This window comes from Microtus ochrogaster, chromosome 10 (assembly GCF_000317375.1).
Source record: "Microtus ochrogaster isolate Prairie Vole_2 chromosome 10, MicOch1.0, whole genome shotgun sequence".
NCBI lineage: Eukaryota > Metazoa > Chordata > Mammalia > Rodentia > Cricetidae > Microtus > Microtus ochrogaster.
Window position 1 is genome coordinate 49,332,386 of NC_022016.1, and position 20,207 is coordinate 49,352,592.

The 20,207-nt window shown below is 50.2% G+C and overlaps 1 protein-coding gene across 3 annotated transcripts in view; it reads left to right on the forward strand.

Annotated features, from left to right (window-relative positions):
• The window catches only part of Nipal3 (NIPA like domain containing 3), a 42,297-nt gene extending 24,529 nt beyond the window's left edge, over nucleotides 1-17,768 (forward strand). The window contains exons 7-13 of one of the 3 annotated variants that reach the window (XM_026781898.1): nucleotides 2,047-2,143; nucleotides 4,157-4,292; nucleotides 6,140-6,228; nucleotides 7,155-7,218; nucleotides 9,121-9,215; nucleotides 10,890-10,945; nucleotides 13,936-14,002. In XM_026781898.1, the coding sequence (XP_026637699.1) occupies nucleotides 2,047-2,143; nucleotides 4,157-4,292; nucleotides 6,140-6,228; nucleotides 7,155-7,218; nucleotides 9,121-9,215; nucleotides 10,890-10,906 (498 nt within the window). In that variant the 3' untranslated portion in view covers nucleotides 10,907-10,945; nucleotides 13,936-14,002. Of the gene's footprint in view, nucleotides 1-2,046; nucleotides 2,144-4,156; nucleotides 4,293-6,139; nucleotides 6,229-7,154; nucleotides 7,219-9,120; nucleotides 9,216-10,889; nucleotides 10,946-13,935 lie in introns of all 3 variants that reach the window. The other 2 variants (XM_005353048.3, XM_005353046.3) reach the window with 2 other exon arrangements.
• The last annotated feature ends 2,439 nt before the right edge of the window (nucleotides 17,769-20,207 follow it).

Genomic DNA, 20,207 nt, shown 5'->3' on the forward strand with positions numbered 1-20,207 from the left:
AATGTCCCTGCACCCTAGCCAGGGGAAACAGATTTGCAACAGCTTGCCATATCCACATGCCTGGCTGCCTTGGGTATAGGTTTTTTGCAAAAGTTGTGAAAAGCACAATGGGTCTTGTTTAATAACATTATATCTCTTGTTGAAATTTTAGACTTTAACTGGGTGGTGGTGGTGCACACCTTTAATCCCAGCCCTAGGGAGGCAGAGGTAGGCAGATCTCAGTGAGTTCAAGGCCAGCCTGGTCTACAAGAGCTAGTTCCAGGATAGGCTCCAAAGCTACAGAGAAACTCTGCCTCAAAAAAACTAAAAAAAAAAAAAAACTAAAAAAAAATTAGAAAAAAAAAGAAAAAAAATTAGACTTTAGCTGGGCGGTCATGGTGGTGCACTCCTTTAATCCCAGCCCTCAGAAGGCAGAGGCAGGCGGATCTCAGGGAGTTCAAGGCCAGCCTGGTTTACAGAGTGAGTTCCAGGACAGCCAGGACTACATAGAGAAACCCTGTCTTGAAAAAGAGCAACAACAAAAACCCAAAAAACAAAAAGGTGAAGCACAAAAAGATAAGGTGGAGCTGAATGTAGTTCTGGGATATAAAATGTGCTTAGCATGTGTAGGGTCCTACATTCAACCCACAGTCAATCAGTACCATCTGCCAGGCACAGTGACTCGGGCCTGTAATTCCAACAGTTGACAGGCAGAGACAGGAGGATCAGAAGTTTGAGGTTATCATCAGCTGTAGCCAGCCTGGGCTACATGAGACCCTGCTACAATAAGTAAGACAAAAACAAGAAGACAATAAACAGGAAAATAGCAACAGCAAAAAGAAACAAGATGGGGAGGGAAAGGCAGGCTGTGAGGGAACAGGGGATTCAAACTAAGGGGACAGATTATGTTTAAAAGTCCTGAGGGGAGCCGGGAGGTGGTGGCACACGCCTTTAATCCCAGCACTCGGGAGGCAGAGGCAGGCGGATCTCTGGGAGTTTGAGACCAGCCTAGACTACAAGAGCTAGTTCCGGGACAGGCTCCAAAGCCACAGAGAAACCCTGTCTCGAAAAACAAAAAAAAAAAAAAATTAGCTACTAGGGAGTTTCTGTTGCTGAAGTCGCTTTCCATACAGGACTCTAGGCCTCCAGCCCCAGACAGTGTGGTTATTGGAAAAGGATATGGACCCTTAGGTTGCCCAGGTTCAAATCCTGCCTCTGCCATCAGCTACAAGGGTTGTAATGGTCCCCACTTCACAATACTGTGTTGGTGTAAGGAGCTGAACGCGACAGCCATGCTGGGAGTGGCGTCTGGCCTGTGGGTAGCGTTCAGCCAGCATAGTGCTAACTGTTGCCCTGTGAGTGGTGTCATCCCTACTATGCTGCAGGGGCAGCAGGGATTTGGAGATGTTTAGACTTGACTATGGTCACGCAAGCAATTTAGAGACAGACACAACTACAGCCTACGACTCCCAAACTCCACTCAGCTTCCTCTTTTCTATTTTGAGACATAGTCTCACCGCATAGCCCAGGTTAACCGATAACTCAAAACCCTCCCATCTCTGCCTCCCAAGTGCCAGGATTTCAGGCCAGGGCCACCACACTCAGCAGCAGCTGCCTTCCTCTTTCTCTGGAAGTTGCGCCCAGCTGAGGCCTAGTGACACAGAGCGTGCTCCTGTTACTTGACCAAATGGTTCCCCAAGTATGTGTCTCACTTGGGAGTAGCATTTTGCTTTTTTTGTTGTCGTTTTTGTTTGGGTTGGGTTTTTATTACTGGATATTGAACCCTGGGCCTGGATGTCCCTGGAAAGTGCTCTGAAATTTGTCTGCGCCAACCACTTTTGTCTTTTCATATTTTGAGATAGCGCCTGAGTTCCCCAGGCCGGTCTTGAACTCACTGTGCAGTCTGAGCCGGCCCTGACCTCTCAGCTCCTCCTAAGTGTGCCGCTGGACCCAACAGTTGCCTTCCTCTTTCTCTGATCCGCTACACACATACTTGGGCTTGGTCAGGACAGGGACACACATTGGATTCCTGACTACATGCCTGGTGACCACTGATGTCCTCCGCAGCTGGTGGCGATCGTCCTGTTCTGCCTGCTGTTGTACTTCTACAAGGAGAAGAATGCCAACAGCATCGTCGTGATTCTCCTCCTGGTGGCCTTGCTTGGTAAGCAGTTTCTGGGTGATGGGGCTTTGTCACCCCCCGGTAACCCTGCTCAAGGCTGTCGGCTCTGCATACAGAAGCTACCTGAGGCCAGTTCAAGACGGTCACTCTACAGGTGGCCACAGGGAGCTGGGCCCGGCTGACCGAGGTGGCTTCTAACATTTCTCGCACTCTGGCTCAAGTCTCGAGTGTTCCAAGTGCCCAGAACTAAAGTCCCAGTGGAGATTCAAAGAGGACCGTCTTCAACAAGAGAAAAGTGAGCAAACGCATGGACCACAGCCACCTGAGTGTGGGCAGTGACCCGTCAGGAGAAGGAATAGAAGGAGGGTAAGCTAGGTGAGGTCAGAGGTCACCTCAGAGCTGTCCAGCAGTATCCTCAAAGCGCTGTGTGGTCCGAGGGCAGGTATGGAGCCAGAACAGACAGGTTTTCCTTCCTTTCAAGGGATGGGTGCTGAGGCCGGAGATGGCCTTCAGGCTGAGGCAAAGATGCTGCTAGTCACTCAGTGTCCAACAGAGCAGGAGAAAGGGCTGGCCGTCTGGTGTCTCCTCTACACAACACGACAAGGAAAATACCCCAGTGTTGGGAGGACGGTGAACTGATATGGGCAGAGATACCCACATGTTATTCCCCCCATCCCACCTCAGTGACAGCCCCCCCCAAACCATGCAGATGTCTGTCACTGAACACAGGCTGGCATTATTCTGATCTACTTTTTAAAACAGTTTTATTGAGATAGAATTCATATGCCACGTGGTTCTTCTGCTCAAGGGAAGCCTTGAGTGGGGTTTCCTATAGTCATAGACTCACACAACCACCATCTAATTATAGAACACCCCAAAATAAACCCTGTACCCAGTACTGATGACTCCCATCACCCATCTCCCCAGCTCCAGGCAACCACTAACCTCCCTTTTGTGTATAAATGCATCTCTGTGAACATCTTACGTAACTGGAATTATATCCTAACGTGGCTCTTCATTTGTTTGTATTGAGACTGGGTTCCCGGTAGCCCAGGCTGACCTTGAAATCCCTGTGTTGCCACTTTGAACATCTCATCCTCCTGCTGGCACCTCCTGAGTGCTGGGATTGCATCCCGCCCTGTTTAGGCCGTGCTGGGGACGGAGCCCAGGGCTTTGTGCATGCTAGACAAACCCTCTCTCGACTGAGCAACATCTTCAGCTTAGGGGGAAAAAAAATCTTCTTTTGTAGACAGCTAGCCTTGAGCTCTTGATCCTCCTGCCTCAGCCTCCTGAGTGCTAGGATTCCAGGTGCACCCTACACACCTGGCCCTATGAGGCCTTTCTGTAACTGGCTCGTTTGAACATAACATTCTTAGGTGTACCCAAGTTACAGCATAAGCAGTCTCCTGTCCCTTTGTGACGTTGCGGTGGTTAGTACCGAAGTCGTCAACATCCCGTCGTTCATGGCCCATCTGCTGTTTGGTAGCGTGGACAGTATGGTGCCTCAAGCGTGACTTCAGGGGCTTCCCATGCCTGCAGACCAGTGCAGTGGCCGAGGGGCCCAGAAGGCACGGTGTGCTGGATTGCTGGCAGAACGCTACTGAGGCGGTTGACAGAGGGAAGCAATGCAGTTCAGTGGGGGCTGTGGCTTCCTTTGTCCCTTACCCCAGTCATTTTTTCTACCTCCAGTTTGGCAAATGCACGTGACTGAGCATTATGAAGCTCCCATTCCTGAGTTCTTTCCTCATCTGTTATCCTGGATTACCATGAAGTCGGTGCTCAGGGGAAGTTTGCGCGTCTGTTCAGAGAGCCATTTCCTGCCCACTGTCATGTCGTCTGAGGCAGAGATCTGAACTTGCTGCCCATTAGGGTACAGTGACGTGATATTTGGAAAGAGCTGTGGGCACCTCACATCCCTCCATTTGACTTGTCAGCCCAGCTAAGGGAATCCTGGGCAAAGTAAACCTAGCCAATGGTGTCTTCTTACCACGGGAGCTCCGTGAACCTCCCACCTCTGCCCCCAAGTCCTTTCAGGGCCTTGCTTGTTCTCCGCAGGTTCCATGACGGTGGTGACGGTCAAGGCTGTGTCGGGGATGCTCGTGCTGTCCATCCAAGGCAACTTGCAGCTGGACTATCCGATCTTTTACGTGATGTTCGTGTGCATGGTGGCCACTGCCGTCTATCAGGCCACGTGCGTTGCATTTCCTCCACTCTGGGGCCTGGTTTCATTTGGTTCTGAAGTTGTAGGGCAGCCGGAGCATACAGGGAGCCAGTTTAGCATCGGGGTGGAGATAAACTCTTGGGGCAGGGAGTGGAATCCAAACACAGACACAGACACACACACACACACAGACACACACACACACACACACATCCCTCCCTGTCCCGAGTGCTCAAAGTTTAAGAAGCAGCCTGTCATCGGCCCTATGGGAACTTGAAAAGAAGCCTTGCCGTCACCGAGGAGGCGCTTGCTTGTCTCCTTGGAGAAACAGAGTTGTCATTTCCTATCCTCGAGAACTTGGCCCCGGCCCTCACAGAGAAAAAAGTGCACGCTCGTTTCTACCTCTGAGTATGGGTGATGTGAAGCTTTGCAATCCTGAGAGCAGGCTTCGGTCCTGCCCCCTCTGAGTCCTAGAGCCCTTCCCGCCAGAGGACTAGAAGGGAGTGGCACTCATGAATATTAGAGGTGACAACCTGAGTCAGTCAGAAGGATTCAAGATGGTGGGTGAGGCTGAGCCAGCCTGAAGGTCAGATTCCTAGGTCTAGCCTGAGCTCAGTACCCTGACCTTGAGGGCCATCGCAGCTACTGCTGCTGTTGGGAGCTCCATCTTCAGATCACCTATGTTCACAGCACCCTGCAGGGCGGGCTGGAGATGGTATTGTCTGTCCTGTGTTGGGAGGCAGAGGGAGATTAAAGCTAGGACGTGGGCTGGAGAGATGGCTTAGAGGTTAAGAGCACTGACTGCTCTTCTGGAGGTCCTGAGTTCAATTCCCAGCAACCACATGGTGGCTCACAACCATCTGTAATGAGATCTGGTGCCCTCTTCTGCCCTGCAGGCATACATGGAGGCAGAACACTGTGTACATAATAAATAAAAAAATCTTAAAAAAAAATAAAGCTAGGATGTGATAAATTGAGGGCTGAATTTAAGCATCAGGTTCCCAGTCTGAGCCCCTCTGCATCTGTTCCTCCAAGTCCCACGAGGCTGCTCTGGGGTTCAGCTTCACCCTCTGCAGCTGAGACCCGCAGGTCTGCCCGAAGCACCCCAGCTTGGCGTCCACACCCGTCATGAGTTTTGTCACTGCTACCATTTGACTATCAGGACTTTTAGCCCCTCAACACTATTATAGCCCTCCTAAGGAGAACCTTTGCCAGGTACACAGGTTCATTGCTGAGAGATCGGGGTCACACAGGCAACCAAGGACTCCTGCCACCTCTTAGGAACGTATGGTCTCCCAGTCAGGACAGTCCCCCAGCATGCAGAGCCACAGTCCCTCATAGGTCTCACGGATACAGCCTGTGCACAGACGGTTAGCTTAGTGGCTAGTGTTCCTGCGGGCAGCTGTGCAGTGCTGGCTGGGATGTCAACAGGGAATTGGACAGAGGCTCAGTTCCCACATGAAGGTGGTGTCTGCCACAGACAAAATAGGAGCTGACTTTTCCTTTCTCCCGTTCATCGCAGTAACTACTAACATGTTTCTAGTATTTTAAAAAATTACAACATTGGGCTGGCTGTGACAAATCCCATGAGACTGTCCTGGGATGTGTGTGGACCCAGGAGAAGCTCCGTTCAGTGAGGTGGGGACCAGGGGTGAGGAAAAGGGTGTGGCCATGGCCACAGTCACACAGTCTGAGGTATGCCGCAGAAGGGCTTCAGTCTGTGGGCCAAGCTCAGACCTCAAATCTTTAGGTCCCCAGCACTGTAACGGAGAGAGTCCATTCTTATAGACCTGGAAACCCTCCCCATGCCTTGCCTTGTACCCCAAGTTCCTCTCTTACCCCCTTAGCCCACTGACCCAAGTACCTGTGTGTTGCAGGTTTTTGAGTCAAGCCTCTCAGATCTATGACTCCTCCTTGATTGCCAGTGTAGGCTACATCCTGTCCACCACGGCAGCCATCACAGCAGGTGAGAGTTGCCCGTTATTGGGTTTCTGTGTCTTGCCTGAGCAGAGGGACATTGTTCCTGGGTGGGGGTGGTTGAGAAAGCAGAATCTCAACTGATTCTGCTTTCTGGATCTGCCTGTGGTTTTTGTGAAGGGCATGAGATTTGGAGATGAAGGCTTGCATTCCGACAGTCGTTATGCCAACCATGTGGCTCAGGGAATAACCACCTACCTTCTAAACCTTGGTTTTACAGGTCTAATAACACTTCTCTCTAGAACTGCAATATGTATGATCCAAACATCCCCCGTTCCTCCTGCTGTGGGTCCTGGGCAGGGCTTCTCCAACAGTGTAGGTCTTCGGGGCTAGGATATGGTTCTGTTGGTAGAGTGTTGACCTAGTGTGAACAGAACCCTGGTTCCATCCTTCACGCTGCAATAACCAGGTCTGGCTATGCACACCTTACCTTATGTCATCCCAGCACTTGGGAGGTAGGAAAAGGAGAATGAGAAGTTCAAAGTCATCCTTGACTACCTAAGGAGCTTGAGGCCAGCCTGGGCTACATGAGAGTCTGTCAAAAAAAAAAAAAAAGAGAGGTGAGGGCAGGAGGAGATGAAGGAACAAACAAACAAGCCAGGGATGGTGGCTAGAGCCTGTAAGTCTAGCACTTGGAAAGCTGAGGCAGGAAATTATCAATTATCAATTATTGTGACCTGTGGCTAATGATAGGGATGAGATTAGAGCTTTGCTATTTGGAGCACTTGAATATTATCTCAAAAGTTTGTTTGACTATGGAGATATAAAGGGCCTCCTAAGACAGTCACCTCCGAAGGAGTTAGTCCTAGTGTTTTTGGTCACCTTGGTACCCTGCAAGGAAGAGCAAATAGCGAGAGGCTGCACGAGGTGAGCACAGGAAATGATCCCGATCTCTTCTCTCCCTTGCTGCCGCAGGTGCAATCTTCTACCTGGACTTCCTCGGGGAGGAAGCGCTGCACGTCTGCATGTTTGCCCTAGGGTGAGTCCCACTCTGTCTAGCCAGGGCTTGCCCCTGACCCATTGCTTCAGCCCTGGTCCTGGAGTGGAGAGAGTTGCTAGCCGGAGGGTGCTGGCTCCAAAAGTGAGCAGCTGGCTCCTCAAAGGCCTGCAGCCTTCTCTCCTCTTGACATTTCTGATAAATGTAACTCGTGGGGAGAGAAGTCAGGTGGTAGAGACTCTGGACATGGTGGGGCATGAAGAGAAAAGGCACCGAAGTCCTTCTGGGAAGCTGGGCTGGGGCTTATTTGGTTCAGTTCCTGCCTAGCATGCTAAAACTCTAGGTTCCATCCCCAGCAATGAATGAAACCAGACAGTGTGGCACTGACTTCTTATGCCAGTGCTCAGAAGATAGAGGCTGGAGGATCAGTTCAGGGTTACCCACAGCTGCTTAGAATCGTCTAGAGCAGTGGTTCTCAACCTGTGGGTCACAACCCCTATGGGGGTTGAATGACCCTTTTACAGGGGTCACATATCAGATCTCCAGCATACCATATAGTTACATTATTAATCATAATACTAGCAACATTACAATATGAAGTAGCAATGAAAATAACTTTATGGTTGGAGGTCATCACAAAGGTTGAGAACCAGTGCTCTAGGGGGATAGAAGTCTTTCAATCTTGACCTGGTAGGTGAACATACACACATGTGAATAGAGACTGTCTATCTTTCTTCTTGGGATCTCTGCATCACTGCCTGTAAACTGCACCTTGATTTTGAGGAACTGCTTCTTTCCATACACTGAGAGAAAAGAAAAACTGAGTGGGATGGCGCATACCCTTAATCCCAGCTCTGGGGTGGCGGGTGGAGCAGAAACAGGTAAATCGGTGAGTTTAGGTCACCCTGATCTGCATGACAAGTTCCAGGCCAGCCAGAGCAATGTACTGTGTGTGTGTGTGTGTGTGTGTGTGTGTGTGTGTGTGTACGTGTGTGCGCAAGAGAGAAAGAGAGGAGACATAGGGACTTTCTAGTATATCCATTGTCGTGCTGCTAGACTTTTATACCAACTGTATTCAAATTTTTTAGAGCTGGGTGGTAGTGACACATGCCTTTAATCCCAGTATCCCAACCCCAGGGAGACAGGCAAGTTTGAGGCCAACCTCATCTACAGAGCAAGTTCCAGGATAGCCAAGGCTGTCTTGAAAAACCATAAAATAAAATAAAGCAATTTTTTTTTAATTTAAAAAAATACAGCTTTATAAAGGGCATACTTTTGAGAACACTGACTGTAGGAAAGTAGATGAGCCACATGCTACAAATTTCCCCGGAAGACTTGAGACAACTCTGAATCCTATAGCACAAGTAATAAAATCCCAGAGACAGATATTGGGGCTCAACCGAAAAGCAGAAAAGCAAAGCAGCCAAGCCACTAGAGAAGGTTTACCTCTACCAAGGCTGGGCGACCTCAGACTAAGCAGACTAAGCCTCTGTCTCCTCCCATTTTACATTCCCTTTGGTGCTGGGATTCAAGATGTAAGGCACCACCACCTGGATTTGTTTCTGCATTGATCGTGTGTAGCCCAGGGTGGCTTTGAACTCACAGAGATCCCTCTGCCTCTGTCTCCCAAATCCTGGGAATAAAGGTATGTGCCACCACTGCTGATCTCTATCTAGTGGCTTAGCTTTGCCCTTCTGATCTTTAGGTAAACTTTATTTATTAAAGCATAAATAAAATATCACTATAGAATCCAGTTTGTGGCCTCCGGATATGTGGCCCCTGTTCCCTGTCCCGCCCCCAAGCTGTTATCATGCACAGTGTCTCTAGCTGGTTGCAGGCCCTGTGGTCTCCGCTCTCTTTAGCTGGCCCTTAGCCACTTGCCCTCAAGTCCCCTCCTCGTGGTTGCTCCTGGTCTCACTTCTCCTCTTCCTTTCCGGTCTTCAGGTGCCTCATCGCCTTCCTGGGTGTGTTCTTAATCACGCGAAACAGGAAGAAGGCCATTCCATTCGAGCCCTATATTTCCATGGACGCCATGCCAGGTAACGAAGCCCCGCCCCTTCCTCCTCCCCCCTCCTGCCTTCCCCGTGCCCTGCTGGCTGCTCTTGTAGGGTGATGTAGTGTGCCTGCTACTTGGTGTAGGAAGCGCAGTGCAGGACAGGTGTGCTGTGGTGTGAGTTCTAGCCCTGTTTTTTGTTGGCTTGAATCGCTTTCAAGCTCTTCTTTCAAATGAGGAGCTGATGGCTGAGGCGCCTCAGTTGGCCTTGAGAACCCCTTGCCAGTTCCCAGGTCTGTCACAGGGTCTTGGAAAGAAAACCCCGACTTGCAGCATCAAGTGTCGCTCCAATCAGCAGCACAAGGCCCTGAGCCTGCAAACACAGAGAGAGAGAAAGAGAGAGAGAGAGAGAGAGAGAGAGAGAGAGAGAGAGAGAAACAGACAGAGAGAAAAAAAGAGAAAAAGAGAGAGAGGTCAGTGAGAAAGAAAATTAACATAAACAAATCCAACACTATAACCTTGACCCTGCCCCACCGTACTTTCCAGGGAATTGAGGGCTCACACTGGGAACCCAAGCTCAAATGGTGTTTAGCCATGGCTAGAACCACTTAGCATTCAGCCACACACAGGTGATAGGGAGGTGTGGGGATTGTGGTGGGCTAGGAAAACTGAGTGGGACAGACAAGACTGGATTAGCATGGGTTAAGTTAGCTGATATAAATTCTCCAGGCTACTAATGATCACTAACATGACCTCTGCTGCCATTACTGGGCATCCCCTGACAAGACAGCAGTGCCGTGGGTCTGTAAAGGGCACAGAGATAAACCACTCTGGAGACAGTTTCAGGGAATAGCATCTGCTTTAGTGTGTGTGTACAACTTACACAGTGGAAGACTGCTATGATTGCTTAGCACAGAACCGCGGACAGGACAGTGAGCACCCACACCACCAGGGTCTTTACACAGAAAAAGCTCATTAAAGTTGTTCAGATTCATCCCCCTGCCAGCTACCGGCTACTCACGCTACTTCAGAATTCAGTCTTTTGACTTCAGGAGCATGGTGTGCCATGCTTCTTACATAGAGGTGCAATATACCAGGTAGGCTGGGCACCAGACCATGCCTGCATTTTCTTCTACTTTTTCACAACATAATCACGCATCCTCCAGTCACAGAATCTATAAACAAAGTATGAACACATATGTCAGCCATATAAAATAGTCCCTCATTGAGAGCAGTTCTTAAACACTGGTAACAGCATGCACCTATAATCCCCAGCATTTGGGCAGCTGAGGCAGGAGGATCATGAGTTCAAGACCAACCTGGGCTCCATAGCAGCATGACTCAGCTTTTAGGTTTTGATGCCTTGACTCAAGCGTGTTCTCAGGACTGATTGATGTGCTCCCGTGTCAAGTGGCCCCAGCCGCACCCGCTTACTGGTTTGTTTGTTTGTTTGTTTTATCTTGCTCTGCTAAGCTGCCCTCTGCCCTGCTTGCTGTGGCCAGCCTGCCTGAGTAGAAGTAGAGAACCCCATGTCAGCATTTTCATTTGGCCCGACTCAGCCACGTGTGGATGAACGCAGAGTGGCTGAGTGGGGCCCTGAGGTTTCTCCTGGCAGTTCAGGGCTCGGGGCTATCAGTGCGTGGACTGTGCTAAGGTCGAACCTGGCTGCTCAGATGCCTCTTCTGCTTACTTCCTTGTCTCTCGGCTGTGTTCCGGATAGATGAGGGCGCTGGATAGCTGAATCCCAGATCGGTGAGGTGTCAACTCTGTGTGCGAGTATGTGTATGTCCCCGTGTGTCTGTGCGTTTATAAACTGTGTGTCTGTCCATACACATGTCCCTGTGTGCATACGCACACTTCTCTGACGGGAAGTAGCGGGGGGGGGGGGGGGGAGTCGGCTGGTCCTAGAAGCCAGAATTCTATGATCAGTTTGTGGGTGTGGCTCTTGTACCTCATGACCTCAGTAGGAAATGAGGCACTGAAGATCGAAGACCTTGTCCTATCGCAGTTGAGACAGTCCTACTGGACACATAGAGTTCACATGGCTCCATTTACATTCAAACTCTGCCCTCTGCCACCTTCCCCCCATAAGACGTGTCGAGGCCTCTCACCCTCACTTTTATCTCTGGGTTACGGGGTGCATGTGTCAAGGCTGTGGGCACAGTGTCTGGGATGTGGTAGATGCCTGACTAGTTTTGCCTTTGCTTCCAGTTTTCTTTAAAAACTTTGAAGTTTTGGGTTGAGTAGATGGCTCAGTGCATAAATACTTGCTCTGCAAATGTGCCCCATGGATGGATCCCCAGCACCCGCATCTGGACCTGGCCCAGCAGTGCGTGTCCGGAGTCCTAGTGCTGGTGGGGGCAGTGTAACTAATCAGTGTGCTCAAGGGTCAGTGAAAGACGCTGGCTTAAGACAATCTGAAGCAGAGAGTGAGCAAGGAAGACACTCAGCATCGACCTCCAGCCTCCACATGCACGCACAGGCACATTTGTGTGCGTGCACACACACACACACACCACACACATACACACACACACACACACACACACATATCCAGGATTTTAGCACATGACTCGCATGGTCATCAACAGAACCACTTCTCCAGTTATTTGCTTTCTCTGGTCATGGGATCTGGCCTTTGACTGTCTGGTTTGCTGTCTTTAGATTCCAGGACTTCAGGATACATCACAGCTGGAGGGGCTTTCTTAGATGGATAAAGAGAACAGCAGCCCTGGCTGTCAGGATCAAGGGAGCCTCCACAGGCTCTGTGGTCCTTGGCCCACTAGAAACCACTCCTCAGAGCCTCATCAGTCAAGCCATGCTCGTCTGGATAGGTGTCTATATAGACAGGAACACTCTGTTACCATGTCTGAACATAGACCAAGTATGGCCACTGTCCAAACCACAGAAAGCAGAGGTGCTGTTCCTAGACTGGCTTGCGTGCTAGTTAATGCTGATTTATATCACAGCCTGAGCCTTATCCAGTCTTCTAAAAGAGAATCAATCAGGTCTCCAAGGACAGAAGTATCCCATTTCTTAACAGTGTCGAAACCTGAGCCCTCCTCAGGTCCCCCAACCCAAACCTAAGACCCCCTAGTAGATACCCCTAACACTCCATGTTCTACGATGCAAACCCATACCCATCACACTCTTGGTGGCATAGGGCTGGAGGCACTGACAAAATTCAAAGCTATGCAGTGCTCAGTAAACTAAATCTCCCCTGAGTAGTAGACACCTTCACCTGCCCTGCTACGCCCATGAGCCCCAAACCATAAACTTATTTTTTTAAAGACACGGGGTCTGGTATAGCTCAGGTTGGCTGTGGACTCTATATGACAGAGGATTACTTTGAACTTCTGAACCTCCTGCTTCTGCCTCCTGAATGCTAGGATTACAGGGATGGGCCATCATGCCTGATTTTATGTGGTGCCTGGGATCCAAACCAAAGCTTTGTGTGTGCTGGGCAAGCAGGCATGCCCTCTGCTGATGGAGCCACAGTCCAAGCACAGACCACAGACTCTTAAACTGGTCCTCAAGACAACCATCCATTGTGTCTGCATCACGTGGAGGCTAGAGGCCTTCTCCAGCTGATGTTAAAGCTTCAGGCTCCCAGGCTGGGTCCCAGCTGCTCTTTGGCTGGATGACTTTAGGTGAGCTGCTCTGCCTCCTGGAACCTGTTTTATTATCCAGGATGTGAGGGTACTAGTTTCTCTCTGTCCTAAGGTTGTTTAGGGATTATGTTCAGTCTGTAGGGCTGCCCCATACCACTCCAGTTAAGAACATAGGCTTTTGAGTTTAAACAACCTTGTGCTAAACCCTACCACTGCCTCTCGGCAGCTGTGGCCCTCAGGTAAGTTGCTTGCTGCTCTCTGTTCCTTCTCCATGGCCTCACGGATCAGATGAGACAAAATTGGGTGAACATTTGAAACAGCATATGTTACCTTATAAATGCCAGCACACCTCAGCCACAGGCATTACTGCTGGCGTTGGTCTCCAGCCGTGTAGTGTTAGCCCAGTGCGGAGGGTGTGCCAGGTAGTGAGAGACCAGCTGTTCCCATCCTTTCACAGGAGACACTTGGCATTTAGTTAGGGAACGAGTTGGCCCCCACGTGATCTCCTGGAGGGATTGTAGGAAAAGGTCACAGGAACTGAAGATTACGTTCCTTAAGCCAGGCATTGGCGGTGCAGGCCTCTAACCCTAGCATCTGGGAGGCAGAGACAGTTAATTCAACACGATGATGTGCTTAGAAAGTTCCAGGTCAGCCAGGGTTATAAAGAAAGACCCTGTCTCTCAAAACAGTAATAACACAACAGTCACAACCAACAACAACACTGGGTCTTTGTTTCCCATAAATGTAATGGAAATCAGACCTCGCCCTACCTAGAGGTATGGAATATCAGGTCAAAGGTCAAACACTCCCTCCAGTCATCACAATGCTACTCTCATTGCTGAGTCTCCAGGGTACAAAAGTCGCCCTATTTCCTCAATGCTAAGTAAGCTTCCTGGATCCCTGAGTTGATTCAACAGCAAAGTGGCATCTACCACGTCCGGGGCATGGTGTCCTGCCCTGCCCACCTGCCACTCAGGATGCCAACACCTTCCTTCCTGCTGTGTAAACAGGAGCATTTCCTCTTAACTCTAAAGCAGCTGGGGAATCAGGACTGCACTTGATTGGCTCCTGAGCTCTGGGAGGGTCTGTGGGGGGAGCGCGGAAAGTTCAGCCTCCCTTCCCACGTGATGACTGGGGCCATGGATGTCATTACAGGTATGCCGGACATGCATGCAAAGGGAACGACGGTCCAGCCCGACCTCAAAGCTTCTTTCTCCTACGGGGCCTTGGAAAACAATGACAGCATTTCTGAGATCTACACCCCGGCCACACTGCCCGTCATGCAGGAGGAGCACAGCTCCAAAAGCACCCCTGGGGTTCCCTACCGTGTCCTGGAGCACACCAACAAGCAGTGATCTGCCTCCCTTGGGGGCATAATTGCCCACAGCCCGCCCCCCATGGCTCTGCCCTTTTGTCCAACCTGCCTTTCAAGTATCCTGGTTTTAAACCGAGAACTCTGTAAGATGATCTTGGGAGGCCCTTGTCTCTGGCAGAGAAGCCATTCAATGTCCTTGGCCTTGGAAGACATTTCAAGTAGTTGGGGAGCATGCCAGGTGGGCTGTATGGCAGGTTAGCCTGGTGGGGGTTGAGTGAGCTTAGGTAGTGGTTGCAGCCTACCACACATTCCCTAGAGCGAAGGCAAGACAGAGTCAGCCCCCTCTTTATACATCCAGCGAAAGGCTGGAGACCTCCACCGTCGGTCTTCCTTTACCAACACGCATGCCTCAGCTCTACCTGGCACACTCATGAGTCTGTGACTATACTGGTGTCCCTTTTGCTGAGCCCAGCAGGGCCAGCCCTGAGTGGAACAAGCTGTCGTCTGCACCTTGGTGATATGCATGGGCCTTCCTTCTGTGAAGACCTGCTGGTGAGTTCCCGCTGGGCCTGCTCTGAAAACCGGCTTGGTTCAAGTCCTGTGAAGATTATTTCATTGTTTCCTTCCTCCAAAGAAGTTGAGTGAACAGAGGGTGAGGGGGACAGAAGTAAGGCAAGGGGAGGGGGCTTTCAACCCTCTCTGCTTCAAACTGATAGAGAGGTTCCTGGTGATTTCTGGCCCGGTGACTTTCCTGCCAGCTTCGCGGGATGTGCCGAGGCCCGAGTAGGACAGACTACTCTTTCTCTGGCACATCTGGCTCCTGGGAAGAGTCTGGAGCCCTCACACAGATCCACTTCCATCTCCTCCCCTTCCATTCCTTTTAGACCGCTAACTAGCTAAGCTTCACCTCCTGTTTCCCATCATTGGAGCACCGGGGTCTCCGGCCCTGAGCTGGGTCCAGGCTGAGCAGGCGTTTCTCACACACAGGTCTGCAGCTTTCTCCTTGTCTATATCATGGTTAGCACCCCCACCCCCACTCCCGGACCGATGTGCACATATGAGAGTGGCAGGCAGAGGCTTGCAGGCTTTTAAGGGCATCAGAATCCCATAGGGGTTTGTTTAAAATGCCGGTTTCTCACTCCAGCTCTAGTGACCTGACTCAGGGGACCTGGAGTGGGACCCAAGAGTCTGCATTATTAGTGGGCATCCCCGGAGATCTTGAATCCCAGAACCCAGAAAGCCTACTCCCTTAGAAACCTCCTCATGGGCCACTAAATCCGGAGAGTGTCTACACAGCCCTACCAGACACCTCCAGTTTTCTTACCCTCTCTGGGTTCTGCAGGCAGCTGGACGGCCCCAGAGGACCTAGGGCAGTCTCTACCCAGTCACCCCCGCTCTAAGGTGACAGTGTTAATAGGTCAGTGTTGATAAGCCATCCTCACCACAGCTCTTCACACCCAAACAGAATGACGCCATCTGGCACAGAGTCCATAACCACGTCTGTATTTCCTCTTGACCACGTCTGTATTGTGGCTTACATGCCTGAGGTAGAGACGGCGGCAAAGGCTCCGTGGCTCAGCCCCACTGGAGGGCTTTTTACCATGTGTTTAGCTCACAGAACTACACGCACGGAGCTCTGCCCTCCGGGGCAGGCTGTGCCGCAGAGAAGGATAGACACAGAGGCTTTCATGAGGCTGGTCCCAGTACCAGAGGGTGCTCAGAAGTGGAGGTGATTTTCATGCATTCATGGGTGCTGGCAAGTGTAGCTAAGACTAGAGAGCTCTCAAGGGAACGGGCAGCTTTGCAAAGTCAGAGATTGGAGCCAGGGTTGTCAAAGAGCCTCAAAAGACAAGCAGTGAGGCCCGGCGTGGTGCTGCACACCTTTAATCCCAGCACTCGAGAGGCAGAGGCAGGCAGATCTCTAAGTTTGAGGCCAGCCTTGTCTACTGTTCCAGGACAGCCAGGGCTACAAAGAGAAGCCATGTCTCAAAAAACCCAAAAGAAGAAAGAAGACGAGCAATGGAAGCCGTGGATGGCTTCACACTGGTGGTCCGGCACCTGGGAGGCTTTTTCTTTCCTCCAGGAGGATTTGCCACACGTTCTAGGCTAACCTGGGCTAGCCTGTGAGACCCTGCCTCAAAACAAGAGGAGCAGTGAAGGCAGACTCCTAGCGAGGCTTAACTAGCTGTCAGAGGCATGTGTTCTAGAGAATGCGGGAGCCACAGAAGATTTGTGAGGAAGAGGCTAGCAGGGCCAGCACCTACTGGAAAGGAAAATCAGATCTTGTTTCTGTTCTGATAGTACCTGTTCTGGGGTGGAAATGGGGGGGGGGGAAGCAGGGGCAGGAGATGGAGTATTAAGTCACCCTCAGGGTCAGGCCCCAGGTCCCTAGGAACAGAATTAAAATCAGATCTTGTTTCTGTTCTGACAGTACCTGTTCTGGGGTGCGTAGCGGGAGGGAGGTCTGAAGCTGACAGGGATCGGGAAGCGGATCAGCAGGGAGGTTAAGCATGGCAACCCAGGTGGGCACCCATCATTTGGGCATGGCATGTGTGCCCAGCCTCCCTCTGCCCCTCCCTTTCCTCTTCTGTGGGCTGTTTAGCCCTGGCCAACCTGAGATACAGGTACACTGGAACTGCAGGCAAATGCAGAAGAGGTGGGCAGTGCCACCCAGGAACGCGATGGCTTCTAGGCTGAGGACGGTGGCCACCGTCTTACAAGTTGAACCGTGAGAGATGAGCAGAAAGGCCTTTGAGCTCCTGAGTGGAGATGGGGCAGGGCCGTGGGAGACCTGTCTCCAGAGTTCCCACCCTGTCCTAGAAGCCTTGGTTTGCCCCTAGGTGTCATCAGATAGTCAGCTGACTACAGGGCTGTCCACTTCCTACCCACAGCCCTGACTGATTTCCCTCCTGGCTCTAACAGCACCTCCCCACTCTCCCATTCTTTCCCATCCTCACCCTGAAGATAGGCCTTAAATATGTAGCCCAGGCTGGTCTTGAACTCTCAGTCCTCCTGACTCGGCCTCAGGAGTGCTGGGATTATGGCTGAGTACTACCTTGTCCAGCTCCCATCTGAACTCTGCTGGGAACATTAATGTCACACCGCTGCCTCTTCCCAGCCCCGAGGCACCTCCAACAGGTCACCAACTGTGGGTTCAACTTGGTTTGTTCTCTTGTCTTCCTTTCCCACCCCCACTCTGGCTCTCTGTTCTTCAGCCTGGGGTTCTGGGTCCCTGAATAGACATTAGAACAAATGTTCGTGTGGACTGCTGCTTGAGAAGAGGGGAGCCCTGGCCCCACACTGCCACCTGATGACACCCTCACTTTCAGCACCGGGACTTGGGGCATCAGTGTGCAACTGAGTGCTGGGTGCGGGGAGAGCCTTTCTGGTGGACCCAGCCAACTTGAGGGTACTGTACTAATTAATGGCCATCAGAGAAGGACTGGGCCCTGCCCACTCCTGCAGTCTTGCAAATTTCAAATGTGACCCAGCCCTAACTGACAGTGAAGGCGCCGTGTAAATGAAGTCACTCTAGAATATAGTCTATAGATGCTTATATTTTGTTAACATCAAAACTAATACAGCATGTGTTAGTTCACAAAGAATGTGTGTACTGTGTGCAGATAGCATTATAAAGCGGTATTTAATTAAAATTCCAAGCAGTACTTTGGAGCTTGAGTCTTGTGTTCAGCTAATACTTCAGCAGCTGCCTAGTAGAATGTTCCATATCAGTTCTGCCTAGCCATCCACACGTGGTTACTGAGCACTCTAAACATGGCTAGTGTGACTGAGGAACCAAGGTTTTATATTGTGTGAATGTGTGTGTGTGTGTGTGTGTGTGCGCGCCCCACATGTCCAGAGGACTTTTGGGGGTCAGTTCTCTCCTTCCACCATGTATGTGGGTGTCTGACATCAAGCTTGGGTTGACAGACTTAGCAGCAGGTGCCCTTACCCGCCATCTCACTAGCCCCGAATGTTCTACCACAGAGCCACACCCCTTTCAGTTACTGTGCTAAATAAAACACTGTGGCCAAAAGCAACGTATGGCTCCAGAGGGGTAAGAATCCATCATGGCGGGGAGGCATGGCAGCAGGAACAGGAAGCTGAGTCATCACATCAGGAAGCAGAGAGAGCAAACCGGAAGTGGGCAAAGGAATTAAATCCTTCCTGCAGAAAGCCTCCACCTCCTGAAGGTTCCAGAACCTCTCCAAACAGCACCCAACTGGGGACCAGATGTTCAAACATCTGGGCCTATGGGGACATTTCTGTCAGATCACCACAATTCCCAAGTCCCATTCTCTTTCATCATTATCATCATCAGCATCATAGCCATCATCATCACCATCAACATCATAGCCATTACCATCATCATCATCATCATCATCACCATCATCAGCATCATCACCATCATCATCGTCACCATCATCATTCGTTTTGCTACAGAATAAAATTCAGCTTTATTTAGACAAAGATTATGTCTGGCATATCAGCCCGAGTTCTGCTGTTGGTTTTGTGGAGTTTTTTTGTTTGTTTGTTTGGGTGTTGTTGTTTTTTTTTTTTTTGATTTGGTTTTTTTCTGGGTTTTGGTTTTGGTTTGTGTTTTGGTTTTGTTTTTAGTTTTTCAAGACAGGCTTTCTCTGTGTCGCCTCCCTACCACTTCCTGTCTGCTAGTTGCTGACTCGGTCTCCTTACCCCAGGTTAATTTTATTTAAATCAAACAAATGTAACACATCTTTGCATCATTAACAGGAGCTCAGAAATGAATGTAACCCGCCTTTACACAAAGTAATGCTCCACAACAGAGTGGCCCTGAGAACAGTGCCCTGCCTTCTCCAGGAAGCCCAAGAAAGAAGTCTCAGCGTTGCTTTCTAGAAATGCCCTCCACTCTCAGGTTACTCTCTCGTAAGAAACAAAACCACAGAGCCCTTGTTTAGCTCCCCTAAGCTTGTTTGACCATAATACAAAGGCACGATAAATACGGCTGGGCTGTTATGCCCTGTGCTAACCTTCCAACCTTCCAGTACCAGCCCTGCCTGCTGCCCAGGACACTCAGGAAGCTGGGAAGTCTTGTCTTATTACACTGCCAAAAAAGTTACTAAACATATTCTATCAAAATGTTCCCGTTGTGGTGTGGTGGCTGGAGATTAGGCTGAGCGGTTAAGAACACTTACTGCTCTTGCAGAGAACCTGGAATGGGTGCCTAGCACCCACACAGCAGCTCATAATGGTGTGTAACTCTGATTTCAGAGGATCCACCACCCTCTTCTGGACCGTGAGGGCATTGCACACATGTGAGTTCAAGACCAGCCTGGTGTATAGAGCTAGGTTCTGGACAGCCAAGACTACGCAAAGAAACCCTATCTTGAAAAACAAAAACAAAATAAAACAAAAAAAATTACAGGTCTTTAGGGCTGGGGTGCAGCTCAGTGACTGAGCATTCACAATGCCCTGGAGTCCATCCCCAGCACCAAAAACAAATAACAAGATAAATAGGTAAATAAATACATAAATATCCCTGCTGGTGCCATTACCTATTGGCTCAACCTGAGCAAATCTCATATTTTCCATGTATTTATTTTATGCATGTGCGCACATATGTATGTGGTCTCCTTCACCCCACGGCACATTTGGGGTCTGGACAACCTGCAAGAGTTAGTTCTCTCCTTCCACTACATGGGCTCCAAAGGTCAAGCTCAAATCATCAGGCTCGGCAGCAGGCACTTTTATCCGATGTGCAATCTCACTGGCCCTAAATCTCATATATTTTAAATCCTAGTGTGTCCTCATTTTAGCAGAGATAATAATGCTACCTTCTGTATCAGATGGTTATGAGACTCTGTTAACTGTTTCTGGAAGTTTCTAGAAAAAAAATAATGTCTTAATTAAAAGGTGGATGGTCAGTAACTATTATATTTTTATCTTTAAAAAAGAGTCCTGGGCCGGGTGGTGGTGGCGCACACTTTTAAGCCCAGCACTCGGGAGGCAGAGGCAGGCGGATCTCTGTGAGTTCGAAATCAGCCTGGTCTGCAGAGCTAGTTCTAGGACAGCTAGGGCTGTTACACAGAGAAACCCTGTCTCAGAAAAAGAGAGAGAGAGAGAGAGAGAGAGAGAG